Source organism: Leuciscus leuciscus (assembly GCF_965113295.1).
Source record: "Leuciscus leuciscus genome assembly, chromosome: 15".
NCBI classification, from domain to species: Eukaryota; Metazoa; Chordata; class Actinopteri; order Cypriniformes; family Leuciscidae; genus Leuciscus; species Leuciscus leuciscus.
In genome coordinates this window covers 19,802,893-19,830,483 of record NC_138739.1, presented here as the reverse complement: position 1 = coordinate 19,830,483, position 27,591 = coordinate 19,802,893, and the positions used below count along the sequence as shown (strand labels likewise).

Here is a 27,591-nt window from a genome sequence, read left to right as displayed (position 1 = left end):
AATGCAAAACAATTGCATAACATATAGCAATTTAAACTACTGTTTAATACCCATATATGTTTAACAAGGGATAGGCATTGTCGGTCCTGTCGTGCCGCTGTCCTGCCGTTTAGTTCCAACCCTGATCAAACACACCTGAACCAGCTAACCAATGTCTTCAGGATTACTAGAAACAGGCAGGTGAGTTTTTTTAAGGGTTGGAGCGAAACCCGTAATATCTAATTTGCCGCAAATTTCTGTCATTTATTCATTTTGAGCTCCTGCAGTTTTTGCATCTGAAACATCAGGGTTTTTTTTCTCCTTTTGTGTTCCTTACAGAAATCTGAAATGACGGAGGTGGTTTATACATGTTTCACCGCAGATCAATGATCAAACTCTCTGTGATTCTGTTTCTTTACAAATTATGTGCTAATTGTCACGGATCCACTCAGCACACCTCAGCCAGCGTCAACTCAACACACCTGGTCTCGATCACACTCACCCGAATTCTGATTATCTACACCTGCAACTCATCACTTCACATGCCACGCTCACTCTGGATATAAACCCCAGTCACACCACAGTTCACTGTCCGGTCTCGTCTTCAGACGTCTGTGACTCCCCAGCGTTATTCCCAAGTGTCTCTGTGATTCCGCAAGTATTCTCAAGTTCAGACTTTCCATAACTCTCTGTGTGTTCTCTGCCTGTATCAGTGATCAGCTATTACCTGGATAACCTCAAGATCAAGACCCGTTCTGTTTGTCTCCACCAGCGAAGCTTCCTGTATCCCAGCCCATTGCCCTGAGTGACTATATCTGTTCCATGCATACTAAAGACTCTAAGTTCAACGTTATATTCCCTGAGTTTGACCTTGTGTGCTTCCTTGCTATCCGGAGCTGCATACCGTGTCTAAATAAACCTTTGTTACCATTATCTCTGTGTCCTCGTCCATACAGTGGTGTGACACTAATCATCGTATTGACATTTGTTGGGTGTACAACAGAGTAAATCGCTATAAAATGAAAAAAAAAAAAAGGCATTTCAAATAAAGAGTTTTAACTCACTATAAATCAGTATGTGTCTGAGTCATATACTGAATTCTTTAAATCTATTATTATACTATTTTGAACACAAACATGCAACACAATTATGGCAAAACAAGCATTTATTTTCATAATACTCATCCATAATGAGAACTGAAAAAACTGTTCAGACAGTAAGATCATTTGTAACTTTAGTATGAACACAGAATATCAGAGCGACACTCTGAGCTTTTATCACTTCAGTCCTCATGAAATCAGTCACTTTACATTTAAGATATTCCCATCTTATTAGGAGACAGAGACAGATTTACTTGTCTATATTCTTACAAGGTTTTTAAGAAGGCAATCATTTAAAATATTTAAGCATACATTGAATAAAAAATAAACATAAAAGTAACAGTGCAACAGAATCAATTAAAAAATAAGCCATCAAGAAAAAAAACATGTACATCAAGTTCAGTTTGAGTATTTCTGATATAATCTGTACAAATGTAAAAATAATCAAGCCTTCTTACAAAGTGTCACAAACTAAATCACCATAAAGCAGTCAAGCTGACTTTTAATACAAGAAAAAATACGATCAGTATAAGTGTGGAAGACAGTGTTACATTAACTTCATAATGAACAAAATAATGTTTCTGTTTATGCCAAATCAAACAAAACTCTTTATGTATTCATTTCACATCTCAAAAGCACAAATGTGGTTTGACTTCAAACACTGTTAATGTGTATATTGTTAAAGTATATCATCACTGTTTGCAGTCTCATCTTTCAAAGGATCGTTTGTTCCGTTATTTTCCGCATCATCTGTGAGAAAGCAAAGAAAGAACCACGAAGTTAAAAAGTGAAATGAACAGTCTTATGTCTGCCTATAACACTGACACAGCATTGCAATTCAATTTACTGTATTAACAGTGTTTATTAAATTAACTAATGAAGCCATATTAACATAAAGATTAAATGCTGAGTGTTATCAACAGAGTCAGGGCTCCTGCTGTATTAATTAAACTGTTTGTTTAAACAATTAATCTTTTCATTCATTGTTAAATTTACACGCTTAACTGATCAGGAGTGGCACTGAAAAATTATCAATACATTGATTCATTTTTTTTTTTTTTTAATACTATTACATATACATCCAATAATAATAGATTCCTTCATTTTATTTTAAAGTGTCACTCCGAGTTTATTATGTTTCAAACAGTGAAGAATCTACTCAAAAGGGAAAATTTATATATTATACAAAATATTAAAATACAATAATTAAATCTGTGAAAACTAAACAAATCTTTCTTTTAAATGGCAAGTTAGTATATAATATACAGTGTTATATACAGAATAAGATTGCTCACTTGTGCATCTTTTTTTTCCTTGAATATATTACAAGGTTGATATCTAAATGAAGGTCAGTGTGTCACACAGGGAAAAGTATTTGTAAGAATTCTCTGTAGTGAAAGCCAAGAAAATCTGACAAAATTGTAAAGTTAAATTAAAAAGAAATCAAGGTCATCTTTATCTTTATATTCGTATCTTTATATTCGTATTAATGGTGTTAATGTTGTAATGATGTCTGAATGAACAAGAATGAATCCATATCACACATCTTACAGTGTTTGTCCATCCTGAGCAGTATTTTGATTCCCTTGCTGGAAACAAACACATATTTTCATCTTTTGTAAAACTATAATTTTCACTGGCATACAAGAATACAAAGAACAATCTGACCGACATGTAAAGCAGCCGATCACAGTTCTTCTAGTCTATAGTTGCTACTATATACTCAAATTCACAAATCTCAGATTTGTTGTGAAAACTACCTTTAAAAAAATTTAGCAAATCATTATTTTATACTCAAAAGCACTTCCTGTATCAATCTGGTATCTCGTAAACAGATTTTTAGAAGGCGAATAAAGCCAGCCAATCAGATCAGATTGTATTGGATGGAGAAAGTGTTGCTAAATAATCTTATCAGACCAAACATTTACATGATCTAATTTTAAACATTTATTGTTCAGTGTGTTGTGTGCAGACTTGTGTTTGCAGTATGATCTTGCAGAAGTACCATGTTGCTTTTAATTAATTATACAGTAATTGTATTATTTTATTATTAATTGTTATTATTCTTAGTTAAATACCTAAGCTTATTTTATGTTAGGTTGTAAGACATATGTGACCTCTCTATCTCAGGATCTGTCCAGGATATGATGCCCTATTTGCTCTTCAGTCTAAAGTTAAACAGTTTCTATGTAATGTGTTTAATATATATTTAAAATATTGAATATATTCATTGTAGATTAATGAGGCACATCATACACAGACACAAAAATGGTGCAATTGTTGTTGAGATCAAACACTATCATATTTGCAGATACTATGTTCAGTTTGTGTTTTCTACAGACACAGATGCAGATCACAGTAGACCAGTGTCTGCCCTTCATCTGTTATTGTTTAACAGTATTCAGACTTCTCAGGTTTATTTCCAAATTATGTGAACTGTGGGTGATACTTACCCTTAGGTCTTTTTAGTTTAGAGATCTTCCATCGAAGGTAAATCACACCCGCAACTGCAGCAGCAGCAAACACCAGCAGCAGAACAGCAACAACAATCCCTGTTACAGCACCTGGAGACAGACCTGAATATGAAATGATAAAGACAGTCATTAGTGTGAATGTGTCTGATCTATAACACACACTATAAACATCAGCACTATATAACCTGAGTGAAGATCTGATACTGTAATGATAAAGACAGACATTCGTGTAAATGTGTCTGATCTATAACACACACTATAAACATCAGCACTATATATCCTGCTTTTATATGATCTGATACTTTAAATCCCGCTTGACAATTGTGCTGGCTACTGTATACAGGCAACCAGGGCACAATACAAACCATCAAATAATTTGCTGATTTTCTATCAGAGTTAGTACTGGCTGCAGATAAAGTCCTAATTGTTGGTGATTTTAATATCCATGTAGATAATGAAAAAGACGCATTGGGATTTGCATTTAGAGACATTTCCTAACTCTATTGGAGTTAGACAACACGTGTCAGTACCTACTCATTGTCATAATCATACAATTGAAAATCATCATGAAAATCTAATATTATCACTTGGAATCAATGTTGATGCCGTTGAAATTCTGCAGCAGAGTGATGACAGAGTTGAAAACCCCTGATCTAGACCGTCAAAACCATTATTAATACTGATAGCATGCCAGTTGGATTGGACTCTGTAACTGCATTGATGTATTCATTATTTAGCGTTACTTTCCTGAAAATGTAAATTTATTCTAGTGAAGTAGTTCACTTCACTCTTATTTGTTGTTTAGACTATTAAACAACTTAAAATGAAAGAAAATATTTAAGTAAAGTTGAAGTCCCCTGTCATTTATTGCACCCTGTAGTACCTCTGCTCTCTTTAACAAGTCTACAACCCCTCCAGAAGCCTGTCCTTGTGCTGGTCTGCGACGCGCCAGGGATTACGTCATCATGTTGGAAACGTCACAATTTATTTTTTATTTTTTTATAATAATAATAAATTAAAACAAAGATGTCAGACGATTTTGAAGTTGGAGGAGAAAACGGGAGAAAACGAGATGGAATTTTTCGCCCTTCCCTGCCTTTTTTAACCGTAGTACACAGACAAATAACTTAGATAGATGACGTGACGCGTGACGTTTCCAACGTGATGACGTAATCCCTGGCGCGTCGCAGACCAGCACAAGACGAACAATTGTGGTTAAAAAGTATATAAATGTTTTTTTTTGTTGTTGTTTTTTTAAAATGACCGATCGTTTTGCTAGATAAGACCCTATTCCTCAGCTGGGAACGTGCAGAGCCGTTTGAAGCACTTCATAGCCCTTTGAAACTGCATTGATTTGGACTTCAGAACGTTGGTTGCAATTGGAGTCCATTGTTGTGGAGAAAAATCCTGAAATGTTTTCCTCAAAAAAATTAATTTCTTTTCCACTGAAGAAAGAAAGACATGAACATCTTGGATGGCACTGGGGTGAGTAAATTATCAGGAAATGATCATTTTGAGGTGAACTAATCCTTTAATCATAATATCTCCATCTATAATAAATCTATATTGATTTATTATGGGATCTCATTCAATGCTTTCAGAATCTTTATTTTTTAAATGACTTTAGTTTCTGTATTTTTTAAATATATATATTTTATTAAAACATACTTTAATGACAGTATATTTTTGGGGAAAAACTATGCTTTCACTTTTCCTTCGTCCATGCTCTCATTATTCTTTATTCCCTATTTATTGCCTTCTTATGATAAATCTCTTTGTTACTACCCCTAGTCATCTTAAATAGGGAGACGTAACAATCAAAACGTAATAACATGGTTACAATAAACATGATTATCAGGCACATAAACATGCAATTAATCTGCATCGTAGGGATACACAAAATTACTGGAACACCATCGGAATCAGCCAAAAAAGGCTTGAACTGAAACCATTGGCCCAGTATGAAAAAATATGCCGATATGCCTTTCCAAAGAGATAAAATGTTGATTATGTGCCAACAATAACTCCCATGTGTGCTAAAAATAAGATCACGTCAGTAGTGTGGTAATTCTTGAAGTGAACTTTTGCCTATATGGTGATTAGAGTCACTGTTTTGGACTGCAACCTCGAAATAATGGAACATAAATAATGTGACATAAATAATGTGACATTGAAGACTGAGGTAATGATGCTGAAAATTCAGCTTTGCCATCACAGGGATGAACACAGGAATTCATTACATTTTAAAATGTATTCAAATAGAAAACAGTTGTCTTAGTGAAAATAAAAGACTTGTTTCATAAACATAAAATACAATCTTAATTATTCCCAACTTTTGACCAGTAGTGTGTACATCTGGGATGGTATGATTACTCTGGGTGGATATCCTTTTAATAACACCATTAAAGCAGAGGCATTGACGTTGTTATGGGGGTAGCAGAATATGCTCAACCTGATCTCATGAGGAAATGTAACTATTTTATGAGGTGGTGATTTCGTATTAATTCATGATGATTATTAGAAAAAAGTAAATACCTGAATTTTAAGCTCACCAGTGTCACCACAAACATGTTTCCATTTAGTTAAGAAGCTTTTTCTTTAAGATAAACAAAGAGTCTAACAATTGTCCTGTAAAAAAATTTTAATTTCCTTTACGCTTCTGAAATTTGTCCAAGTTTTTTTCTGCACAGACTTGAGAATTGTTAGCAAATATTAATTACTGATTTAATGCAATCACATTTTATAGCATGGCAAAAAAATAAGACAAACAAACTCTACTCACCCCTGACAAGACGAATTAATCTTTTGTATTCGTCGACTTTTCTGATGCTAGTCTGTAGTTTATAGACGCCAGAGTCTGTTTTTGTGATATTTGTGATGTTCAGAGATCCAGTCTGATCATCCAGCTGCAGTCTGTCACTGAATCTCTCATCAAGAACATCTTCATATAATGAGAACTCACTGACCGCTCTGTTGATTTCATCTATACGGGTGCTTTCAGGTTCATACATCCACAGTATCTGATCATCTCTCTGTGTTTCAGTATCAGTCTGAAGAGTGACAGAATCTCCTTCCATCACTGACATAATCTTCATTTCTAGAAAAAATACAGAAACAGTTTCTATGAGATTAACATTTTATAACACTAAGTAATTTCAGTGAACACATGCAACTGAGTATCCACCTTATTATTCACTATATATATATATATATATATATATATATATATATATATATATATATATATATATATAGATAGTAGCGTTTATACGCCCACGTATAAATCTAATTAATTATTATTCATAACGAATTATGATCAATAATTAATCATTTAATTATTTTCAGAATTTACTGTAGCAGAACCAATAGTATGATTAGTCTATCAGTTCATCCAATGAACAGAAAGCATAAACAGTTATTAACTCTAGGAAATATAATATCTTCCTGGCCAAGAAAGAAGAATTCCCCCCCCCCCAACAGTAAATTAAGAACTAAATCCAGGGTAAGCATAGGTACTTAGATCGAAGTTCAAGACAATAAATTTGCAAGCAGATAACACAAGTAATCTCTTTGTTCAAATACAAACAATACTTTATTGATTATATACTAACACATAAAACTAATATCTAACACAAACACACACACACATTCATACGAGTTGCAGAAGGAAAAAGAGTAAGGAAAGATTAAGTTTTACGAGTGAGTTTAAGAGTGAGATGATGAAATCCCAAGTTTCTATATGCAAGTTTTGCAGAAGAAACGTGGCTCAAAATCTTGTCGCAAAACTTAACTTAGAACCGAGACTCACCACGGAAAATAAAGGAAAACTTAGAAAAGAAAAGACAACTTAGACGAGAGTAGTAAGATGGCTTGAATAAAGCTGTTGAACCCGTTCTTCTGATCTTAATTTGGGTTCTTTGTCTCTTCGTGTCTACATGGTTACTTGTCTGATTGAGATCTTCATCTTTTTCTGCCCATCTCTCTTGAGAGTGATAGCAGAGCGTTTCTTGAGGGTGAACCCAGAGAGCGAGAGCACCGAGATAGAGAGCAGAGTTTTGAGAGCAGCGAGAGCTTTGTTTCGGGTCTAAGATTTTAAACTCAAAGTTTGTCCAACCTCCAGGATGAGTTCTGGCCAATTAGACACTGGCTAACTTTAGGAGGTGGCATTCTTTTCAGTTCTGATCGTAAATTATCTTATATGGGGGGGGGGGGGGGGGGGGGGGGGGGGGGTCTGTTTTCTAGCTCTTAAGCAGAGAGAACAGAGGCCACAGTTTAGACATGATTTCTAATTAAAAGAAGATCAAAACATATTACACAGATTTCATTCCAGCCAACTTACTAGTGGTGTTCGTAAGATAGCATTGATATGAAACAGTACACACTTTCAGTCACACACGTATAATAATTATAACAATTACATGAATTATATGGGATCAAGGCATATTAAATGGACACATATATCGTAGAAACACATAGAATGATGTATGATGTTTATAAGTCCATTGAAAATTGTTACTGAATGAGTTTTATGTATACTGTAGGAAGAATCTCAGTTTTCTGGTTTAGAGAGAAAAGAATTCTGGTTTGTTCATTCAGAGGTCCTTAAGGAGGAGGGGGTCTGGAATGCTGTGGGGGTTCAGCAACATCTGCTGGTATCGATCCGTCTTGCAAACTATCAAAGTTGACCAATAAAAGTCGTTGGTCCGCAGACTTTCTGGAGACTGTGAATGATTCATGGCTCTGGGTTGGGTAATTTGAATCTAGAATGTGAGGATTCTTGTGTGAGACCTTGGTCTCTGTCTTTCTCTTAACCAATCAGTATTTGGCAACAAAGCTAGCATTGACCAGTTATTTCGTTAGTGCTGGGGGCTCTTCTAAATAGTCAGACCGGTGATGCCGGATCCGATGGCAAGATTGATGATGATCATGAGACGTTCTGAACAAATCTTCCCCCTTCATTCGCGAGAAGCAGAGAGTTTGAACGAATCTTCTGGAAGAAGATTAGTCGGTGTTTGGTTCATACTCGCAGTCGTTACTATATATATATATATATATATATATATACATATATATATATATATATATATACATATATATATATATATATATATATATATATATATATATATATATATATATATATATATATGTAAATAACTACAATAACAACCAAGTGCATTGAATGTTAAAACAATTTTTCTACAAACCAGTATGTTTATAATTATGAAAATATTATAAAATAATATTAGAAATCAAGAATTATTCATTGAGCACAATAAACAGTGAATACAAATGAACAATTGTTCAGTGAGTAACATGAATGATACTGTAGCTTTGGCCATCATCTGACCCAGTTTAAAAAGTACTACAATATTTCCTTTGCACCATGAACACACTAGCCTGGTCCTACCAGACTCTCGTACATTTCATTTGTACATAGAGTCTGGCCGCTCTCCATTGACAAGCGTTAACTTCTTTGAAGGCGGGTACTCTGTTGAAGTTTAAAACGATTAGATCTGCCGTTTGGTTGTGACGTATGTGCTTTTTTGTTTGTTTGTTTTTTAATGCTTTATTTGAACATTCAGTTTACAAAGTGAAATAACAGAATTAGAACACAACAATAATTATTAAGAATAACAAAAATATATAAAAAAAAGTGAAAGAAAACACTTCAACAACATCATCGCACAAAAGAAAAAACAGTTCCCTTTCGTTGTCACTCCGAGTTACGTCGGATGACGACGAATGGGGTTTCGCTTAGAAAGCCTGTCATCTTCGAGTATAGCAGCGCTCGTGGGTGAGTCACGTTTTCTCTGCGGGAACGTGACCATCGCGATGTTCATAGATCGAGACTCAATGATCCCCGTGTGGGTAGAGTCCCCTCTGCCACACCCCAATCTATCTCTTCCTCGAGAGGGGATACTTTGGCTGGTGGCCAGGGTGATCTGAGGGTTACAGTGTGGCATATACCGACGAGCATTCCTCGGGCCACGCCCCCCTCCACATCGCAAACCGTGGGGCTTCCGTGTGTACCTGGTTCTTCTTAGGGACCCAGTGTTTTCATTCGGGGCTCCAGCAGGTGGTGTCATGTCACTCACAGCATCACAAGGCGGGCTTGATTCCTCTGGAAATGAGGATTCGACTGCGTTGCCTCCCTCTGGAGTGTCAGCGTTAGTCGAGTCAGATCCAGAGCTGATGGCCATGCTTTCCCGGGCAGCTGAAAGCATCGGCTGGAGTGGCGCCGCCCTCCCCCCGAGCGCTGTAGGCTTCCCGGATGTGCATCAGGACGCTTCCGGCCCGTGGGAGTCCACGTGACTTTTCGCGGCCCGCAGGCGTCCTCCGCCTTCGCTGCACTCGATCGCGTGGCGATCATGGGCTGTATGTTCTCTGTCACTATCGTGGCACAGGCATGCAGTGCTGTGTGTCGCCTTCGCCTTCGAGGCAGTGCTGACTCGGGAGTTCTGTCAGAACCGGCCGCAGTGGAACGCTAGTCCTTCCCTGGCCAACACTGACAGAACGCGGAAACTCGACCACGCCCCCTTGCTGGGACGCTATGCCTCCCATGCCCGGCTTGGTCGTTCCGCCGCGCACACTACTGACCTCGCTCTCGGGCGACATCGGTACCTGCGTGATCCTGGGTCAGGTGGTGTCCACTAGAGTGGTCCAGACATGGGCTCAGCCAGGTTGATGTGAGGGGGTCTGAGAATTCATTTTTTCAGCTCTCTCATGTCCCAGGCTGGGCTCCTCGGCGGTGTGGTTGAGGACTGTACCCTACAGTTTTTGACCTCCCCCAGAAGCAGACTGAGGCCTTCTGCACCGACGGTCATCCGTCCGTGCGGTCTCCTTAGTCTGCTTCCCGCCGAGGCCACCTCCATGCGGCTCCTCCCCTCGGGCCTTCACTGGCCCTGAGCAGGAGGAGGTCGCAGGAGGGCGGCGCTGCCCGTCTCCGCCCCTTAGACTGCCACGCCAGCCTAAGCAGCACTCTTGAGACGGGCAGCTTGGTCGGCGGTGTGGTTGAGGACTGCGCCCAACAGTCTTCGATCACTCCAGAAGCGGACTCAGGCTTCTGCACTGACGGTCATCCGTCCATGTGGTCTCCTTAGTCCGCTTCCCGCCGACGCCGCTTCCATGCGGCTCCTCCCCTCGACCCTTCCCGGCCCGAGCACGAGGAGGTCGCTGGAGGCTGGCACCGCCTGTCCTTGCCCTTAGCCGGCTAACACCTGGCTAAGCAGCACTTCGAGACAGGTAGCCTGGAGTTAGGGCTCAGTTCTTTCAGGAGCTGGTAGCAGGACCACTCCTTCCCCCGGTGGAGGGCTGGGTGAGAATCTCATTCAAAAGAACTGATGCTCTTTCTCTGAGCCCCAAGAGGCTATGGATGACAGCACGCGCCGCCCACGGGCCACGCTCCTCTCATCCCCCTCTGTCGCCAGACCCCTGCCAGAGCACGCCCCCGTGGGACGCTGGTCCTCCCCTGGCCTCCTCTGGCAGGACGCGGCTAATGACCGTGCCCCCGCACAGGGCCGCTATGCCACCCTCGCCTGGGCCGGTCATTCCGCCTCGCTGCACCACCGACGGTACGTCTGTGGTTCGTATGACCCCGCTGGCGCAGTTTCTGGAGGCCTGGCTAGAGATTCCCAGACTGTCCCGCCGGGTTGCGAGAACCATCAGGCTCGGCTACGCGATTCAGTTCGCGCGGTCTCCTCCCTGCTTCAGGGGAGTCCGCTTCACTATGGTCGGTGGCAATGCCCCTGTCATGAGAGCGGAGGTCGCCACCCTACTGGCGAAGGGTGCGATCGAGATTGTCCCTCCAGCCGAAATGAGGTCCGGCTTCTACAGCCCTTACTTCATTGTACCGAAGAAAACCGGTGGGTTACGACCAATCCTGGACCTGTGCGTCTTGAACCGCTCCCTTCACAGGATGCCGTTCAAGATGCTCACGGCCAAACGCATTTTCGAATGCGTGCGGCCGCAGGATTGGTTTGCAGCGATCGACCTGAAGGACGCCTACTTCCATGTCTCCATTCTTCCTCGACACAGACCGTTCTTACGGTTTGCTTTCGAGGGGCAGGCATACCAGTACGCGGTTCTCCCTTTCGGGCTAGCCCTGTCTCCTCGCGTCTTTACGAAGGTCGTCGAGGCAGCCCTTGTTCCCCTTCGGGAACACGGGGTTCGCATCCTGAACTATCTCGATGACTGGCTGATCCTAGCTCACTCTCGAGACCAGGTTTGCGAACACAGGGACCTAGTGCTCCGGCACCTAGCTCGTCTGGGCCTTCGGGTCAACTGGGAGAAGAGAAAACTCTGCCCCGTGCAGAGGATCTCTTTTCTCGGTATGGATATCGACTCGGTCGCCATGTGCGCGCAGCTTACGAGCGAGCGCGCGCAGTCACTGCTGACTTGCCTTCGTCAATTCGAGGGCAAGAGTGCGGTCCCACTGAAACTTTTTCAGAGGCTCCTGGGGCATATGGCATCCGCAGCCGCAGTAACGCCGCTCGGATTGCTTCATATGAGACCGCTTCAGCTTTGGCTTCGCGATCGAGTCCCGAGGTGGGCATGGCAACACGGCACGCTCCGAGTCCCAGTGACTCCGGCCTGCCGTCAGACCTTCACCCCGTGGTCGAACCTCAGTTTTCTCCGGGCCGGAGTGCCCTTAGAACGAGCTTCCAGGCATGTTGTTGTATCAACGGATGCCTCCACCACGGGCTGGGGCGCCATGTGCAATGGACATGCTGCCGCGGGCTCCTGGACAGGTCCCCAACGCCTTTGGCATGTCAATTGCCTCGAGTTGCTGGCTGTACGCCTTGCCCTGCACCGCTTCCGGGCGTTGCTCAGGGGTCAACACGTACTAGTCCGATCAGACAATACCGCCACAGTAGCGTACATCAACCGTCAAGGTGGTCTACGCTCCCGCTGTATGTCGCAACTCACCCGCCACCTCCTCATATGGAGTCAGAAGCATCTGAGGTCGCTTCGAGCCATTTATATCCCGGGAGAGCTGAACCGTGCGGCCGACGAGCTGTCTCGGCTTCGGCCTCTCGCTGGAGAATGGAGACTCCATCCCCAGTCGGTCCAGCTGATTTGGGATCAGTTCGGGGACGCTCAGATAGATCTGTTTGCCTCCCACGACTCGTCCCATTGCGACCTGTTTTATTCCCTGACCGAGGGCACGCTTGGCACGGATGCACTGGCGCACAGCTGGCCGCGGGGCCTACGCAAGTATGCGTTTCCCCCAGTGAGCCTTCTTGCGCAGACTTTGCGCAAGATCAGGGAGGACGAGGAGCAGGTGATATTGGTTGCCCCGTATTGGCCCAACCGCACCTGGTTCCCAGAACTAGTACTCCTCGCGACAGCACCTCCCTGGCCTATTCCTCTGAGGAAGGACCTGCTTTCTCAGGGACGGGGCACCCTGTGGCACCCTCATCCCGTTCTTGGAACCTCCACGTGTGGCTCCTGGACGGGACGAGGTAGGTTTGAGTACCCTACCACCTGCGGTGGTGGCTACCATCACTTCCGCTAGAGCATCGTCCACGAGACATGTCTATGCGTTGAAGTGGAACCTCTTCGTCAACTGGTGTTCTTCTAAACATCAAGAACCCACAAAATGCTCGATCAGTGTCGTGCTTTCCTTCCTGCAAGAAGAGTTGGAGCGTAGGCTGTCTCCTTCCACCCTGAAAGTGTATGTTGCCGCCATTGCCGCACATCACGACGCAGTTGAAGGTAAGTCTCTAGGAAAGCACGACCTGATCATCAGGTTCCTGAGAGGAGCGAGGAGACTGAATCCTCCTCGCCCTCCTCTCGTTCCCTCTTGGGACCTCTCAGTGGTTTTAACTGCCCTGCAGAGTGCTCCCTTTGAGCCTCTGCAATCAGTGGAGCTTAAGTTCCTGTCTATGAAGACAGCGCTCCTGGTTGCATTGGCCTCCATCAAGAGGGTAGGGGACCTGCACGCATTTTCGGTTGACGAAGCGTGCCTGGAGTTCGGGCCGGCTATTCTCACGTGATCCTGAGACCCCGGCCTGGATATGTGCCCAAGGTTCCCACCACACCCTTTCGAGACCAGGTGGGGAACCTGCAAGCGCTGCCCTTGGAGGAGGCAGACCCAGCCTTGGCACTGCTCTGTCCAGTACGCGCCCTCCGTGCTTACGTAGACAGAACGCAGTGTTTCAGGACCTCTGACTAGCTCTTTGTCTGTCATCGTGGGAAGCTGAAGGGAAAGGCTCTCTCCAAGCAAAGGTTGCCTCACTGGATAGTGGACGCCATTGCTTTGGCTTACCAGCAGCAAGGTCGACCATGCCCCCTTGGTGTGACGGCCCACTCCACCGGAGTGTGGCATCCTCTTGGGCTCTAGCGCATGGCGCCTCGCTAACAGACATTGCAGAGCTGCAGGCTGGGCGACACCTAACACATTCGCGAGATTCTACAATCTCCGAGTGGAGCCAGTTTCTTCTCATGTACTCGCTTCAACTAGCCGGTAATAGATTCTGCTCAGGTGTCTTCGCTTGCTCGCCATTCCTCTCCACGGACGGGATACGTGCGATATTTCCTCAGGTGAGCCTCATAGCCCTGAGTCTCCTCCAGCACTGACGATGTCAACGCCAGAGTTTGCCACCGGCAGCTTCGCGCTTGGCTAGGTGCCTCCATGTGCATGGTTCCCCCTCTGGGCGACCCCCACATGTGTATTTCCACTGTAAGCCTCTCTGAGCATGTGTCTTTCCCTCGGCAAGCCACCTTGCCACCCCTGGGGTTGAAATATTCCACCTGCGGCTGGACACCCCAGTGTTCTCCATATGCAGCCCTCCTGGGTCATATGGGTATTCCAAGTCCCCCCCCTTCGGGTTGGGCATGATTGCATATTTCCACTGAGATATGCTTCCCAGTGTACCTTGGTGTAATCCTGTGTTAAGTAGGAGTACTTCGTCCGTGCCAGTCTCACGACAGGGAGCTCACACTTACGCAGGGCACTGGAAGACAGTCGGGAGGTGGCGTGATTACACTGGGAACCCCATTCGTCGTCATCCGACGTAACTCGGAGTGACAACGAAAGGGAACGTCTCGGTTACGTATGTAACCCTCGTTCCCTGAGTAGGGAACGGAGACGTTACGTCTCCCTGCCACTTCCGCTGTACCGCTGGAACGCCTGAGTTCAGTCTCGGCTCCTCAGCGAAGACATATCTGCATGTTGCAGCGTACTTCCATATATACCCCCAGGGTGGGGCGGAGTTACGCAATGCAAATTCCGCAGACCCATGGCATTTCATTGCCATAGGCTCGTTTTATATACTCGAAGATGACAGGCTTTCTAAGCGAAACCCCATTCGTCGTCATCCGACGTAACGTCTCCGTTCCCTACTCAGGGAACGAGGGTTACATACGTAACCGAGACGTTACCGGTAGTCGTGACGTTTGTCTACAACTTAAAGGGATAGTTCACTTTGAAATTAAATTTTGGTATGTTTTAGCTTACCTCAAGGGCATCCAAGATGTAGGTGTCTTTTTTTCCGCAGTAGTTTCAATTTTGATATTTTTAGGTCAAACCGTTCTTGTCTGTCAGGTTTCGCAGTAGCCAATGCGACATCTAGTGTATATCTCTATACCCGCCCGCGCTCTCAGATCACTTCGACATGGCTGTGTTCAAGAGGTAAAAACGATATAAATACTGTTCGTTTTCTCACACAAACCGCTCGTTTCGTGTCTTGGGCCATCAATGTGTACTTACGATGGGGAATTGTTTAATTTGGACGACGGGGAATTGTTTAATTTGGACGACGGGGAATTGTTTAATTTGGACGACGGGGAATTGTTTTAATTTGGACTCTGTGCTTGCTTTTTGAGGTGGTGACCATAGACCTGCATTATATGACTGACAGACAAGAACGGTTTGACCTAAAAATATCAAAATTGAAACTTCTGCGGAAAAAAAGACACCTACATCTTGGATGCCCTTGAGGTAAGCTAAAACATACCAAAATTTAATTTCAAAGTGAACTATCCCTTTAAACTAGGGCACCTCAACGTCATCGTTCTCAGCCACTCCCTCTGTTCGCTGATTGGACCAGTAAAAATTTGTTCGGAGAAAACCTAAGAATATACAGCAAACCCAGACGTAGTACTAAAGGAAAATGAAAATTAATCGGAAGTACGTAGGAGGGCGGAGCCAGGCTATAAACACACATGACTGTACACTAAAAACATATAATACATTTCTCACAAATATTTCAGAGTCATAAAACGTTTTTTTAAAGGGGTACTTTATTTGAAGGGGGCAGTTGTGGCCTAATGGTTAGAGTCGGATTTGTAACCCAAAGGTTGCGGGTTTGAGTCTCAGTACCGGCAGGAAATGTAAGTTGGGGAGTGAATGAACAGCGCTCTCTTCCACTCTCATTACCCACAACTGAGGTGCCATTGAGCAAGACACCGAACCCCCAATCACTCCCCGGGCACCGCAGCAAAAATGGCTGTGTTTGTGTTCAATAGGCTACTCACTGGTGTGTGTGTGTGTGTGTGTGTGTGTGTGTGTGATTGGATGGGTGAAATTCAAGACCACACATTCAGAGTATGGGATACTGTACTTGGCTACACGACACGTCATGTCACTTTCACTTGTTTGACCAGATAAAGGTATGTATTATTGTTTTTATAAAAAAATAACCTTGACATTTAAAATTGTCTACAGCTTTTTTCTCTGTAATGCCATTTCCTGCCTTACGGTTTTCTTGTTACTGGTGATGGAAGAAACTCAAATCTTTGAATAAATTGAACCAATTGCTTCACAAAATGATTAACTGTTTCGAATCGTTCGAAACGCCACAGGCTGGTGACCCCTACTGATCAAAACAGTGGAAATGCAACAAACACTCAGGCCAAACATGCATAAAAAAACACATTTTACAAACCCATTGCAAATGTTTTATTGAAAGTATGATCTATCAGATGCAATAAATAAATAATCATCTAATATACCATTAAGAACGGGCGCCATTCGCACTTATTCACGCAACATTAAAACGGAGAGTTCTGAACAGTTTTTGTCTATTGACTATGGAAGTAGAATAATGTCAAATGTTTTTGAAATAAAAAGCCTGTTGAATTGCACTACTTGAAAAAAAATAGGCATTGCATTAACCATGCTTGCATTTTAATGCATTGTATTTTTAGTGCTTACATTTTTATGGGCTGAAATTCAACATGGTTGAATATTTAAGCTGTGAATATTTCAATTAAAAACATTTCAAACACCTTTTCATTATTAAAAATTCAATAATCCATATTCACCTTTCATATTTCACTTCCAAAATATTCAAACTGTTTAAAAATACAGCCAATAATATTCAACAGGCAATTTTCGGTCCATTTTATTTCGCTTTGCAAATTCGCTTCCACAAATTCAGTGGTTCAGATTCGACAGTAAATTCAACATTGACGTCCAGGAACTGCAGGAAAAGCAGTAGATTGCCGAGCATACTCTCCATCTGCTGTTAGTCTACCTCACCAGCAGATGGTCCAAAAGCGCGTGTTGAAGACCAGCAACAGTTAGAACAAGTCATTCATTCATAAAACTCATTTACAGCAATGTAAGTGTATTTGTGATTATTATGACGGCTGTTTTATGTTAAATTCAGTGTCTTCACGGTTACTTTTCCTGTGTAGCCTACATGCATCTTTCTCTACCGTGAACGAGATTATAATGTTATTCCCCGATGCGGATATACAGATCCAATGTTACATTTTTGAGGTTGACATATATTTCTCTTGGTTGTTTAGTTGCCTTAACTTTATATTGTGGCGATGTGCTGCATGCAGGCCATTAGGGTTTCCCTCAATACTTAAGGATTCCCCTGCTGGACATATACAACGCTTAACGTAGCTTAATGGACTACAGTGATGTAAAAGACCAAACTCGCACGCAAGCAGATGGACTCAGAATAACGCGCAAAGCTTAATGCTGAGCGTTTCCCAGTGATAGATTGGCATACAGATGGCTTGATTACACTGACTTGATTATAACGACTTACAGTCATATAACCAACTGTAAAGTGTTCATTTAGTGTCAGGCATACTGCGCACCCTTTGGATTTTTGATATTTATTCAAATAAATTTAAGTTTGCTATTGAAGTTAGAAACGTGTATGCCAATGTTGTATGCAACTTTAGAGACGGTCCCTAAATGTGCTAATGTCCAATATCAAGCCAATTTTTACATTTAGTCATTTAGCAGACGCTTTTATCCAAAGCGATTTACAGTTAAACTAACAATAGGAGGACAATATGCAAGTGCTGTGACAGTTTAAGCTAATGCAATACACGTATGCATACTATATATGTGTTGATTTTATGTCAGTATATCACAAAACGCTCAGCATGAAACTTTGCGCGTTAAGATCATATTCTGAGTCCATCTTCTTGCCTGTAGCCTATATAATAGCCTACAGCCTACTTCCCTAATAAGGTGCAAGATTGGTCTTTCATATCACTATCAACGGAAGGGAAATCCTTGAGTATAAGGTATTGAGGGAAACCGATTATAATCCTGTTCATGGTAGAGAAAGCTACCATGAGAAAGAAACATGTAGAATACACAGGGAAAGTAACAATGAAGTTATTGAATGAAACATAAACACAGCTTTTGTGTGTTTATCATCTTTTCCACATATACTGACACAGATTATCATTTTCATTTTATGAATGAATGTCTTCGTCAGCAACAAGCGCTTTTGCACCATCTGATGGTGAGGTCGACTAACAGCAGATGGAGAGTACGCTCGGCAATCTACTGCTTTTCCTGCAGTTCCTGGACGTCAATGTTGAATTGTCACAGTGTCTGGTTGTGTTCCCCGTGTATCCACTAGATGTCCTACTTTTCCCCACGGTGTCATGCACATGAACTTCATCCCCCACAATTCCTGTCTGTGTATTACACCCAGGTGTTAGTAATTGTAATCACCAGTTGTCTCTCGTTTTCCCCTCGTCATGCATGTATTTAATGCCCTGTTTGTCTTGTGTTCCTTGTGGATCAATGTTGTATGTCACGCCGCTTCAGTTCTCGTGTTTTCCTTGCCTGTTTGTTGTTTTGATATTGCCTGTCTGGATTTTCGACCCCTGCCTGTGTTTGGACCTTGATTTTTGGATTGCCCTGAAAATAAAGCCTCACCACACTGCATTTGGATCCTGTGCCCCTTTCTCTCTGTGCGGTCGTGACAGATTGATCCACCAAAATGAAGGGATCCAGCAGTTCGGTGGTTGAGGCTCCTTCCACCATCACTCAGAAGGAGAGGAGGAGAAGGTTTCAGGAATTGATGGGCTTACGCCAACGGGGTCAAGCTGTAAGTGAATTTTCTAAAACCTTCTTCAGAATGGCACAAGACCTAGGCCACAATGACGCCTCCCTGAAGGATATCCTTAATGGTTGTTTGGACGATCCATTGCCCCAATGGGAAATGAAGGGGCTGGAAATTTTGGATTTTGTGAGGTTCACGATGTATCTCCACCATCGAAGCCAGCGGGATACAACCGCCTCCCCTGCATCATCGCTGCCCAGTTCAGAGAAAGCTGCATCGCTGCCCAGTTCAGAGAGAGCTTCATCGCTGCCCAGCTCAAAGAAAGCTTCATCGCTGCCCAGTTCAGAGAAAGCTGCACTGCTGCCCAGCTCAAGGAAAGCTTCATCGCTGCCCAGCTCAGAGAAAGCTTCATCGCTGCCCAGCTCAAGGAAGGCTTCATCGCTGCCCAGCTCAAGGAAGGCTTCATCGCTGCTCAGTTCAAAGAAAGCTGCATCGCCGCTGCCCAGCCCGGAGAGTGCATCGCCGCTGCCCAGCCCGGAGAGTGCATCACCGCTGCCCAGCCCGGAGAGTGCATCGCCGCTGCCCAGCCCAGAGAGTGCATCGCCCAGCCCAGAGAGTGCATCGTCGCTGCCCAGCACAGAGCGCGCATCCCCGCTGCCCAGCACAGACACCGCTCAAACCCCAGAGCCCAGCTCAGAGCCGGCACCTCACCGCCGTAAGCGACGGAGGAGGAAGACCCCCAATTCCCCCAATGCCCTGGAAGTCGCTGTTGCTGAGAGGGAGGAAGCTGTCCCTGAGGCCGCTGCTGTTGTGGAGGAGGAAGCTGTCTCTGAAGCAACTGCGGCTGTGGAGGAGGAAGCTGTCTCTGAAGCCACGGCGGCTGTGGAGAGGGAAGCTGTCTCGGAGGTCGTTGCTGCTACCGCGGTGAGGAGGGCCGCCCCGGAGGCCGTCCATGGGCTGCTAGCCCTGCCGGCCCCGCCCTTGCTGCTAGCCCTGCCGGCCCCGCCCGCGCTGCTAGCCCTGCCGGCCCCGCCCGCGCTGCTAGCCCTGCCGGCCCCGCCCACGCTGCTAGCCCTGCCGGCCCCGCCCGCGCTGCTAGCCCTGCCGGCCCCGCCCACGCTGCTAGCCCTGCCGGCCCCGCCCACGCTGCTAGCCCTGCCGGCCCCGCCCACCCTGCTCGCCCTGCCGGCCCCGTCCACGCTGCTAGTCCTGCCGGATCCAGAGCCGGAGCCAGTGACCTGCCCAGCTGATCCAGAGCCGGAGCCAGTGACCTGCCCAGCAGTTCCTGAGCCGGAGCCAGTGTCTGTGTCTGTTCCAGTTCCTGAGCCGGAGCCAGTGTCTGTTCCTGAGCCGGAGCCAGTGTCTGTTCCTGAGCCGGAGCCAGTGTCTGTTCCTGAGCCGGAGCCAGTGTCTGTTCCTGAGCCGGAGCCAGTGTCTGTTCCTGAGCCGGAGCCAGTGTCTGTTCCTGAGCCGGAGCCAGTGTCTGTTGCTGAGCCGGAGCCAGTGTCTGTTCCTGAGTCTGTGCCTGTGCTTGTGTCTGTTTCTGTGTCTGTTCCTGAGCCGGTGGTGTCTGTTCCTGAGCCTGAGCCGGGGGCGTCTGTTCCTGAGCCCTCAGTGACCGCGACACTGGCCATTATGGCCACAGCCGTGTGGTGTGTGTGGGCTACGCACACACTTGGACCGGTGGTGTCTGTTCCTGGGCCGGTGGTGTCTGTTCCTGGGCCGGTGGTGTCTGTTCCTGGGCCGGTGGTGTCTGTTCCTGGGCCGGTGGTGCCAGTGCCAGTGCCTGAGTCGGTGGTGCCAGTTCCAGTGCCTGAGTCGGTGGTGCCAGTTCCAGTGCCTGAGTCGGTGGTGCCAGTTCCAGTGCCTGAGTCGGTGGTGCCAGTTCCAGTGCCTGAGTCGGTGGTGCCAGTTCCAGTGCCTGAGTCGGTGGTGCCAGTTCCAGTGCCTGAGTCGGTGGTGCCAGTTCCAGTGCCTGAGTCGGTGGTGCCAGTTCCAGTGCCTGAGTCGGTGGTGCCAGTTCCAGTGCCTGAGTCGGTGGTGCCAGTTCCAGTGCCTGAGTCGTGGCCGCCCGAGGGGTCTTCACCGCCCTGGCCGCCCGAGGGGTCTTCACCGCCCTGGCCGCCCGAGGGAAAGTCTCCGCCCTGGCCGCCCGAGGGAAAGTCTCCGCCCTGTCCGCCCGAGGGAAAGTCTCCGCCCTGGCCGCCCGATGGACTGTTGTCTCCGCCCTGGCCGCCCGAGGGAAAGTCTCCGCCCTGGCCGCCCGATGGACTGTTTGTTTCGCCCCGGCCACCGGATGGACTGTTTGCTTCGCCCTGTTCCCCTGATGTATTGTCTGTGTCACCCTGGCCCCCTTTGAGTCTGTTACCCCCTGTTTCTGTTTCCCTTCATGGACTTGGCCCCCCGTCCCTCCCCCTGATCCTCCACCGTGCCACCTCCCTCCTGAACTTTTGTTTTGTTCCTTGTCCTGTCTTGTAGTGTCTGGGAGCCACTCCGTTGAAGGGGGGTAATGTCACAGTGTCTGGTTGTGTTCCCCGTGTATCCACTAGATGTCCTACTTTTCCCCACGGTGTCATGCACATGAACTTCATCCCCCACAATTCCTGTCTGTGTATTACACCCAGGTGTTAGTAATTGTAATCACCAGTTGTCTCTCGTTTTCCCCTCGTCATGCATGTATTTAATGCCCTGTTTGTCTTGTGTTCCTTGTGGATCAATGTTGTATGTCACGCCGCTTCAGTTCTCGTGTTTTCCTTGCCTGTTTGTTGTTTTGATATTGCCTGTCTGGATTTTCGACCCCTGCCTGTGTTTGGACCTTGATTTTTGGATTGCCCTGAAAATAAAGCCTCACCACACTGCATTTGGATCCTGTGCCCCTTTCTCTCTGTGCGGTCGTGACATGAATTTACTGTCGAATTTGAACCACTGAATTTGTGGAAGCGAATTTGCAAAGCGAAATAAAATGGACCGAAAATTGTCTGTTGAAAATTATTGGTTGTATTTTTAAACAGTTTGAATATTTTGGAAGTGAAATATGAAAGGTGAATATGGATTATTGAATTTTTTATAATGAAAAGGTGTTTGAAATGTTTTTAATTTAAATATTCACAGCTTAAATTTTCAACCATGTTGTATTTCAGCCCATAAAAATGTAAGCACTAAAAATACAATGCATTAAAATGCAAGCATGGTTAATGCAATGCCTATTTTTTTTTTTCAAGTAGTGCAATTCAACAGGCTTTTTATTTAAAAAACATTTGACATTATTCTACTTCCATAATTGACGACAACAGATCAATTAAATCATGCAAAAATCGGTTGCAAAAACACAAAATCAGTTTGACTTTTTAGTCCAAAAAGTGATCCGTTTAACAAATATCGATTAATTCTTCTTTGCTTACGAAATGTTTCTTCTGAGAGAGTGGAAATTTGTATCAATTTCCAACTAAATTGTTCACTGTAAGTGTGTTTTAGGAGGAAAACATTATACTATTTTGTTAGTTAGAGTCTTACTAAAAGAATAACCCCGCCCCCATCGTTCTTTCTGCAGCTCTGATTGGACACATTAAACAAAACAGACACTTAACATAATACAACTCTATATGCCTCTTGTTTCTTCTTTTTAAAGTTGTGAAAATAACTTTAGATTCCTCTTTGCTGCAACTCTCTGTTAGAGTTCAGTCAATAGATAATATTTCCTTTACACATATTTCATTGTAATGTGTCACATACACATTATTCTCTTAACTTGCACTCATAGGTGCATTTTTAATTTACAAAAGCAACAACAGGTTTTGAAGAATAAACCTCTGATTATTCCACATCATCTAAACTGTTCTCAGAAAATTAATCTAGATTTTATTCCAGTTATCAGATTGTAAGACTTGAGTTACTCACCATGGACAGTAACACTGAATATGTCATGTGTCTGAGCTGTGGTCGAGATCTCTAGTTTATAGAGTCCAGTATGGTCAGATCTGGTGTTTGTGATGGTCAGGGATCCAGTCTGATGATCCAGCTTCAGTCTGCCATTGAATCCCACATTATGACCCTCAGATGTAGAGAAGTGTCCAGATGCTTTTTTAATTTGAGCTATGATTTTATCACCAAACCACCACTGAGCTGAAGCATCTTCTGGTATTTCAGTTTGAGGGTTTAGAGTGACAGAATCTCCCTCCATCACTGACACTGTCACATCAACTTTCTCCACACCAAAAACACCTGGTGGGGGAGAAAATAAAAAGAGTTGTTTTAGTTGTTGTTTTTTTCAGTGCAACAAATGTTACAGTGTTTTTTCATTATTGTACTGAAGTGCTCTCTATGTGGCTGAAACAGAGAGATGGAGAATCCAGAACTGAGTCTGTATCACTGTTGTGGCCTGGCTAAACCAAAAATTGTATAATTCTTCAGATATAGGGAAGACCAGACAGTGTTGTAAATTGGAAATGAGTTTTCACAATCATTTTAACCACTTAGAAATTCAGTACAGGAGTTTAATCACTGTCATGCGTGAGCACCAGCATCCTCAGAAGACAGTAGAATTACTAAAAGTAAAAGTACTACTAGAAGTCACTAAATATATATATAAAGAATGATAAAAAACAGGTTTGAGGTAAAAGTTAAATATAAGAAACGGCTCATAATTAGATTTTTTTTTTTTTTTTTTTTTTTTTACATAACTGTCCCTTTAGGGGCTCTGCAGCCTAGTTGTTTGATGTTTGTTACAAATTGTAGTATTTCTAATTAACATGTTTACAATTTGTTCACATTTTTTAATCAAATTATTTTATAAAGGTGGATTGCATAATATTTCTGAAATTAAAACCTCAACCCCACTGGTTGTAACAATAACAATAGTGATAATTACAATATTGATGAAGATATGCAAGTCTATTTCTGTTGTAGACCTACAATGACACAGAATGTGTGATAAACCAATAAATAGGTTTATCACACATCAACCTTAACTTAACCAAAAAAAAAAAAAAAAAACGTGGTTACAGTAGGGGAGACTTGGCATGGTTGCAACATTTCTTTTTACTTCTGTCTGTATTTTGGAGTTCTTCAAAGCCAGTGCATTCAAAATGTGATTCAGTAACAAGTGTCATTAAATGACATAGCTGTTATCTTTACAGTACAAACAGAAAATGTGTGGTTTAGTTTCAAACAGGAGGAGTTACATTTTACAATTCACATCCGACCGACAGACCGACCGACCCAAAAAAAAATAAATAAAGTGTTGTGCAGAATATTACAGGTCGTCGGCGCCCTCTAGTGTTCAATGTCAAACAAACCCACGCACGTGCACAACCAACTTCCCCAAAAAATACCATTATGGTGGTGTCACTTTCACACTATGATTTATCACCACGTCTAGTTGCAGAAAAGTATCAGTTTGTTAACAAACAATAGACATACAAGCAAATTAGACGACAACAGCAGATGCGCAGTTATTTTTTCTGGTATAGCCTATATTTGAAACGGAAAGTGCTGAATTAATGAAAATGAATGTAACTCACCGTCCACGAGCAATAAAGCCCCAATAAAGAAGTAAAGGTTCCTCATACTGATGTCGCTTCGGACCAAATCCAAACTGAATGAAAGAAGTGATGCAGGTCAGGATAAGGGTGGGCTCGAATCAAATTGTCAAGGTCACGTGATTTCTGCGAAAGCGTTACGTCTATGGCAAGAAGAAAGAAAATGAAAACAAAACAAAAAACGATCCAAAGTTAAGACCAAGCCATTCACGCACAGTAGGCTGTAAAATGTTTTTCGGTGTTCTGATTGGCAGGAACGTGCAAAGAGTTCCTCAGGGGCAGGGGCTCAAATGTAAAAAAGGGGCATGTATATATATATATATATATATATATATATATATATATATATATATATATATATATATATATAAATATATATATGTGTGTATATATATATATGTGTATATATATATATATATATATATATATATACACACACACACACACACATATGCTTTGCATCACATAAATAAATTATATCAAAAAGTATATTAAAATAGAAAACCATTATTTTAAATTGTAAATTTTAAATTTTTCTGTATTTTTGATCAAATAAATGCAGGCTTGATGCACATAAGGGAATTCTTTTTTTTTTTTTTTTTTAAGAACGAAAAAAAAAAAAAAAGTAATGTGTGTGCAAATTTTTTACCATTAGTACTGCACTATTATAGGCTACTATTGCTGCAAAACTATCAAAAATGTTAAAATAATAAAGTCACCATTTCGCGTGTTGTTGTCAGCCTACACTTCACATAATAGGCCTGTAGGCCTGGGCCTCATTTAACAAACTATGATAGTTTCATCAGGTAAACGGTGTATCAATATAGACTAAATACAAGTGACTTGAATACTATACTTATCATTAATGCTACTTTTGGTGCTGGTTTTGTGCAGTGCTTTAGTCAATTACCACAGATTCAGATCGCTTCATAAATGTAAATTCGTCTGTCCATGTAATTTTAAAACAATAGGTTACTATCGTAACCCCGGTTCTCTGAAACATCGAGTGGAGAGATCGACCTATGGGAAGGGCATCCGTACCTGACCTCTGCAGAAGCATCCAATTGCACCAAGTCTGGCTAGACAGACAGAAACGTGCAGCCAATGCCAGGTAAGGCCCCGCCCCCTTACCTAGGGGCATATAATGCCTGCAAGCGCTGCTATTCTCCAGTAAGTATATTCGCTTCTCGTGCGGCAAGCGGGGCAAAGCTGGTGGATCTCTCCACTCGATGTTTCAGAGAACCGGGGTTACGATAGTAACCTATTGTTCTCTTTCATCATCTCGTGTTCGAGATCCACCTATGGGAGAGACATGGACAGCTCCCCGATTGCCCAATACACTCACAGTGAGGTTCTGAAAGCCAGAGAAGGACGGTCGCCCCAGGGAGGTGGTGCCTGACACGTCCCATAATCATGAACCTGCAATCCTGACGCACACACATAACTGCTGTGCACATGCAGGACATGGAACATGCATGTGGCACACACATGATAATAACCCCAGCAACACAAATGTGCATATATACACCCAGGAAGGAAAGGGATGCATGCTTGGTGACAGGAATGTGCATGGCCTGCCGGCCCATTCACTCCTTATTTGTTACTTCCAACGGGGTTGCAGGGAAGGGCTAAGAAGACCCCACCCCTAAAACCGAATGTGCCACCGAGATACTGGTGACATCCAGCCGGTAGTAACGCACAAAGGTATGAGGAGAAGCCCAACTGGCAGCGGAGCAGATGTCCTGCAGTGACACTCCCCTAAACAAAGCCCAAGAGGCGGCTAAGCCCCTCGTGGAATGAGCTCTGATGTCCCCTGGGGGCCGCACTCCCTTCAATTCATATGCCAAAGCTATAGCATTCACAAGCCAATGTGAGAGGCATTGCTTCGATATGGGATTCCCTCTATGAGGGGGCGCCCATGAAATAAAGAGCTGGTCGCTCCTCCTGAAAGCACTGGTCCTGGTCATATATGTCTGTAAAGCATGGATGGGACACAGAGCATTTAGCCTCTGATCCTCCAGGGAGGAAAAAGGAGGAGGGTGAAAAGCGAACAGCTCCAACACCTCCGAAGTGAACGCAGGAAAGCATTTAGGCATAAAGGCCGGATTAGGCTTAAGGGAAACCTTATCTCCACTAAGAGAGAATTTAGTGCACGAGGGATGAACCGAGAGTGCATGTAGCTCACTGACACGTTTGGCTGATGCCAAAGCCAAGAGCAAAGCTGTCTTAAAGGACAGCAGCTTTAAGGAAATACTTCCCAGAGGCTCAAAAGGATATTGAGACAAAGCCTCCAGCACCATGGAGAGGTCCCACTCAGGAATAGTTCTCCTGATGACTGGCAAAGAGCGACGGGCACCCTTCATAAATCTGCGGATTAAAGAATGCTGCCCGACTGTTGAGCCCTCAAAACCCACATGACAGGCCCGAAATCGCAGCCAGGTAGACCTTAATTTGTAACGCTCTGACCGTACTAGGGGGGTAATAATTTGGCGGGGGTCGAAATTCGGCACAACACCGGACGAAACCCACGTGATGAGAAGTCACGCTCAGATCTCGCGTGAACAATAATGAGGTTCCCATACACAATAGTAGAGGCATATACAGCGTACAGAGGAAAGCAGACAAGGTAATACATAAAGTGACACAACATATTTAGTTATATGGCACTAACCTTATTTAAAACGTCCCTTTATGTGGCCACGCTACATAGATCCCCTCCCCCAGCCTTCGGCATAGGAGGAGACCGTCTGTACCAGCGTTTTAAGTTCACCACATTTACAATGTCTGTTTTCAGTGGAATGCCCCAACTCACAGTGTAATTTATTGGAACCATTCTTTTTATTACTTCAGCTGGACCCTCCCACTTGGGCGCTAGCTTGGCAGAAAATCTACTGGAGGCTGATGAGAGAGGGTGAGTCTTAATCCAGATTAGATCTCCCGGCTTGAATTGCGCATCCTTCCGTCGGGCATTATAATACCTAGCTTGTCTGGTTTGTTGTACCCCTACTCTGAGTTTGACCTCCTCTGCCATGTTGTTTTGACGTTCGACTAGAGTATATGAAGCTTGGTCAGGCGTGGGGGGTCTAAGGATCAACCTCTCCAGAGGTCCATGCAGCTGACCACCCAGCATTAACTCAGCCGGAGCTCTACCGGTGGTCTCTTGGTGAGCTGTATTGATGGCGAACCTTAGCTCCGGTAACCACTGATCCCATGTCTGATGATATTGTCC

At 43.9% G+C, this 27,591-nt stretch overlaps 1 protein-coding gene and 2 long non-coding RNA genes across 9 annotated transcripts in view; 1 reads left to right on the top strand and 2 right to left on the bottom strand.

Moving 5' to 3' along the window:
* LOC309475698 overlaps positions 1 to 27,591 on the bottom strand; it is a 246,011-nt gene that overhangs the window by 36,761 nt on the left and 181,659 nt on the right. The gene's annotated exons all lie outside the window — the stretch shown is intronic.
* Positions 1,127 to 24,560, bottom strand: LOC309475652 (uncharacterized protein). Its single transcript, XM_082138552.1, has 5 exons — positions 24,345 to 24,560; positions 22,723 to 23,046; positions 6,336 to 6,650; positions 3,533 to 3,655; positions 1,127 to 1,829 (listed from the first exon to the last, which is right to left on the bottom strand). Exons 1-5 carry the CDS (start codon positions 24,388 to 24,390, stop codon positions 1,759 to 1,761), a joined length of 879 nt encoding a protein of 292 aa, XP_081994678.1. The 5' UTR covers positions 24,391 to 24,560; the 3' UTR covers positions 1,127 to 1,758.
* Positions 3,671 to 27,591, top strand: part of LOC309475694 — a 30,009-nt gene continuing 6,088 nt past the window's right edge. For 6 of the 7 annotated variants that reach the window (XR_014197775.1, XR_014197776.1, XR_014197777.1 and 3 more), the window contains exons 1-2: positions 3,671 to 5,038; positions 27,213 to 27,557. This is a non-coding gene — a long non-coding RNA (uncharacterized lncRNA). The remainder of the gene's footprint in view (positions 5,039 to 27,212; positions 27,558 to 27,591) is intronic. The other variant, XR_014197774.1, reaches the window with a different exon arrangement.

What these genes read in the sequence shown, in the direction of transcription:
- LOC309475652 (XM_082138552.1), bottom strand. Translation starts at nt 24,390, where the DNA reads ATGAGGAACCTTTACTTCTTTATTGGGGCTTTATTGCTCGTGGACG. An exon ending in GGCTTTATTGCTCGTGGACG is followed by an intron (nt 23,047 to 24,344) that starts GTGAGTTACATT and finishes CTCCCCCACCAG; the next exon opens with GTGTTTTTGGTGTGGAGAAA. An exon ending in TAAACTAAAAAGACCTAAGG is followed by an intron (nt 1,830 to 3,532) that starts GTAAGTATCACC and finishes GCTTTCTCACAG; the next exon opens with ATGATGCGGAAAATAACGGA.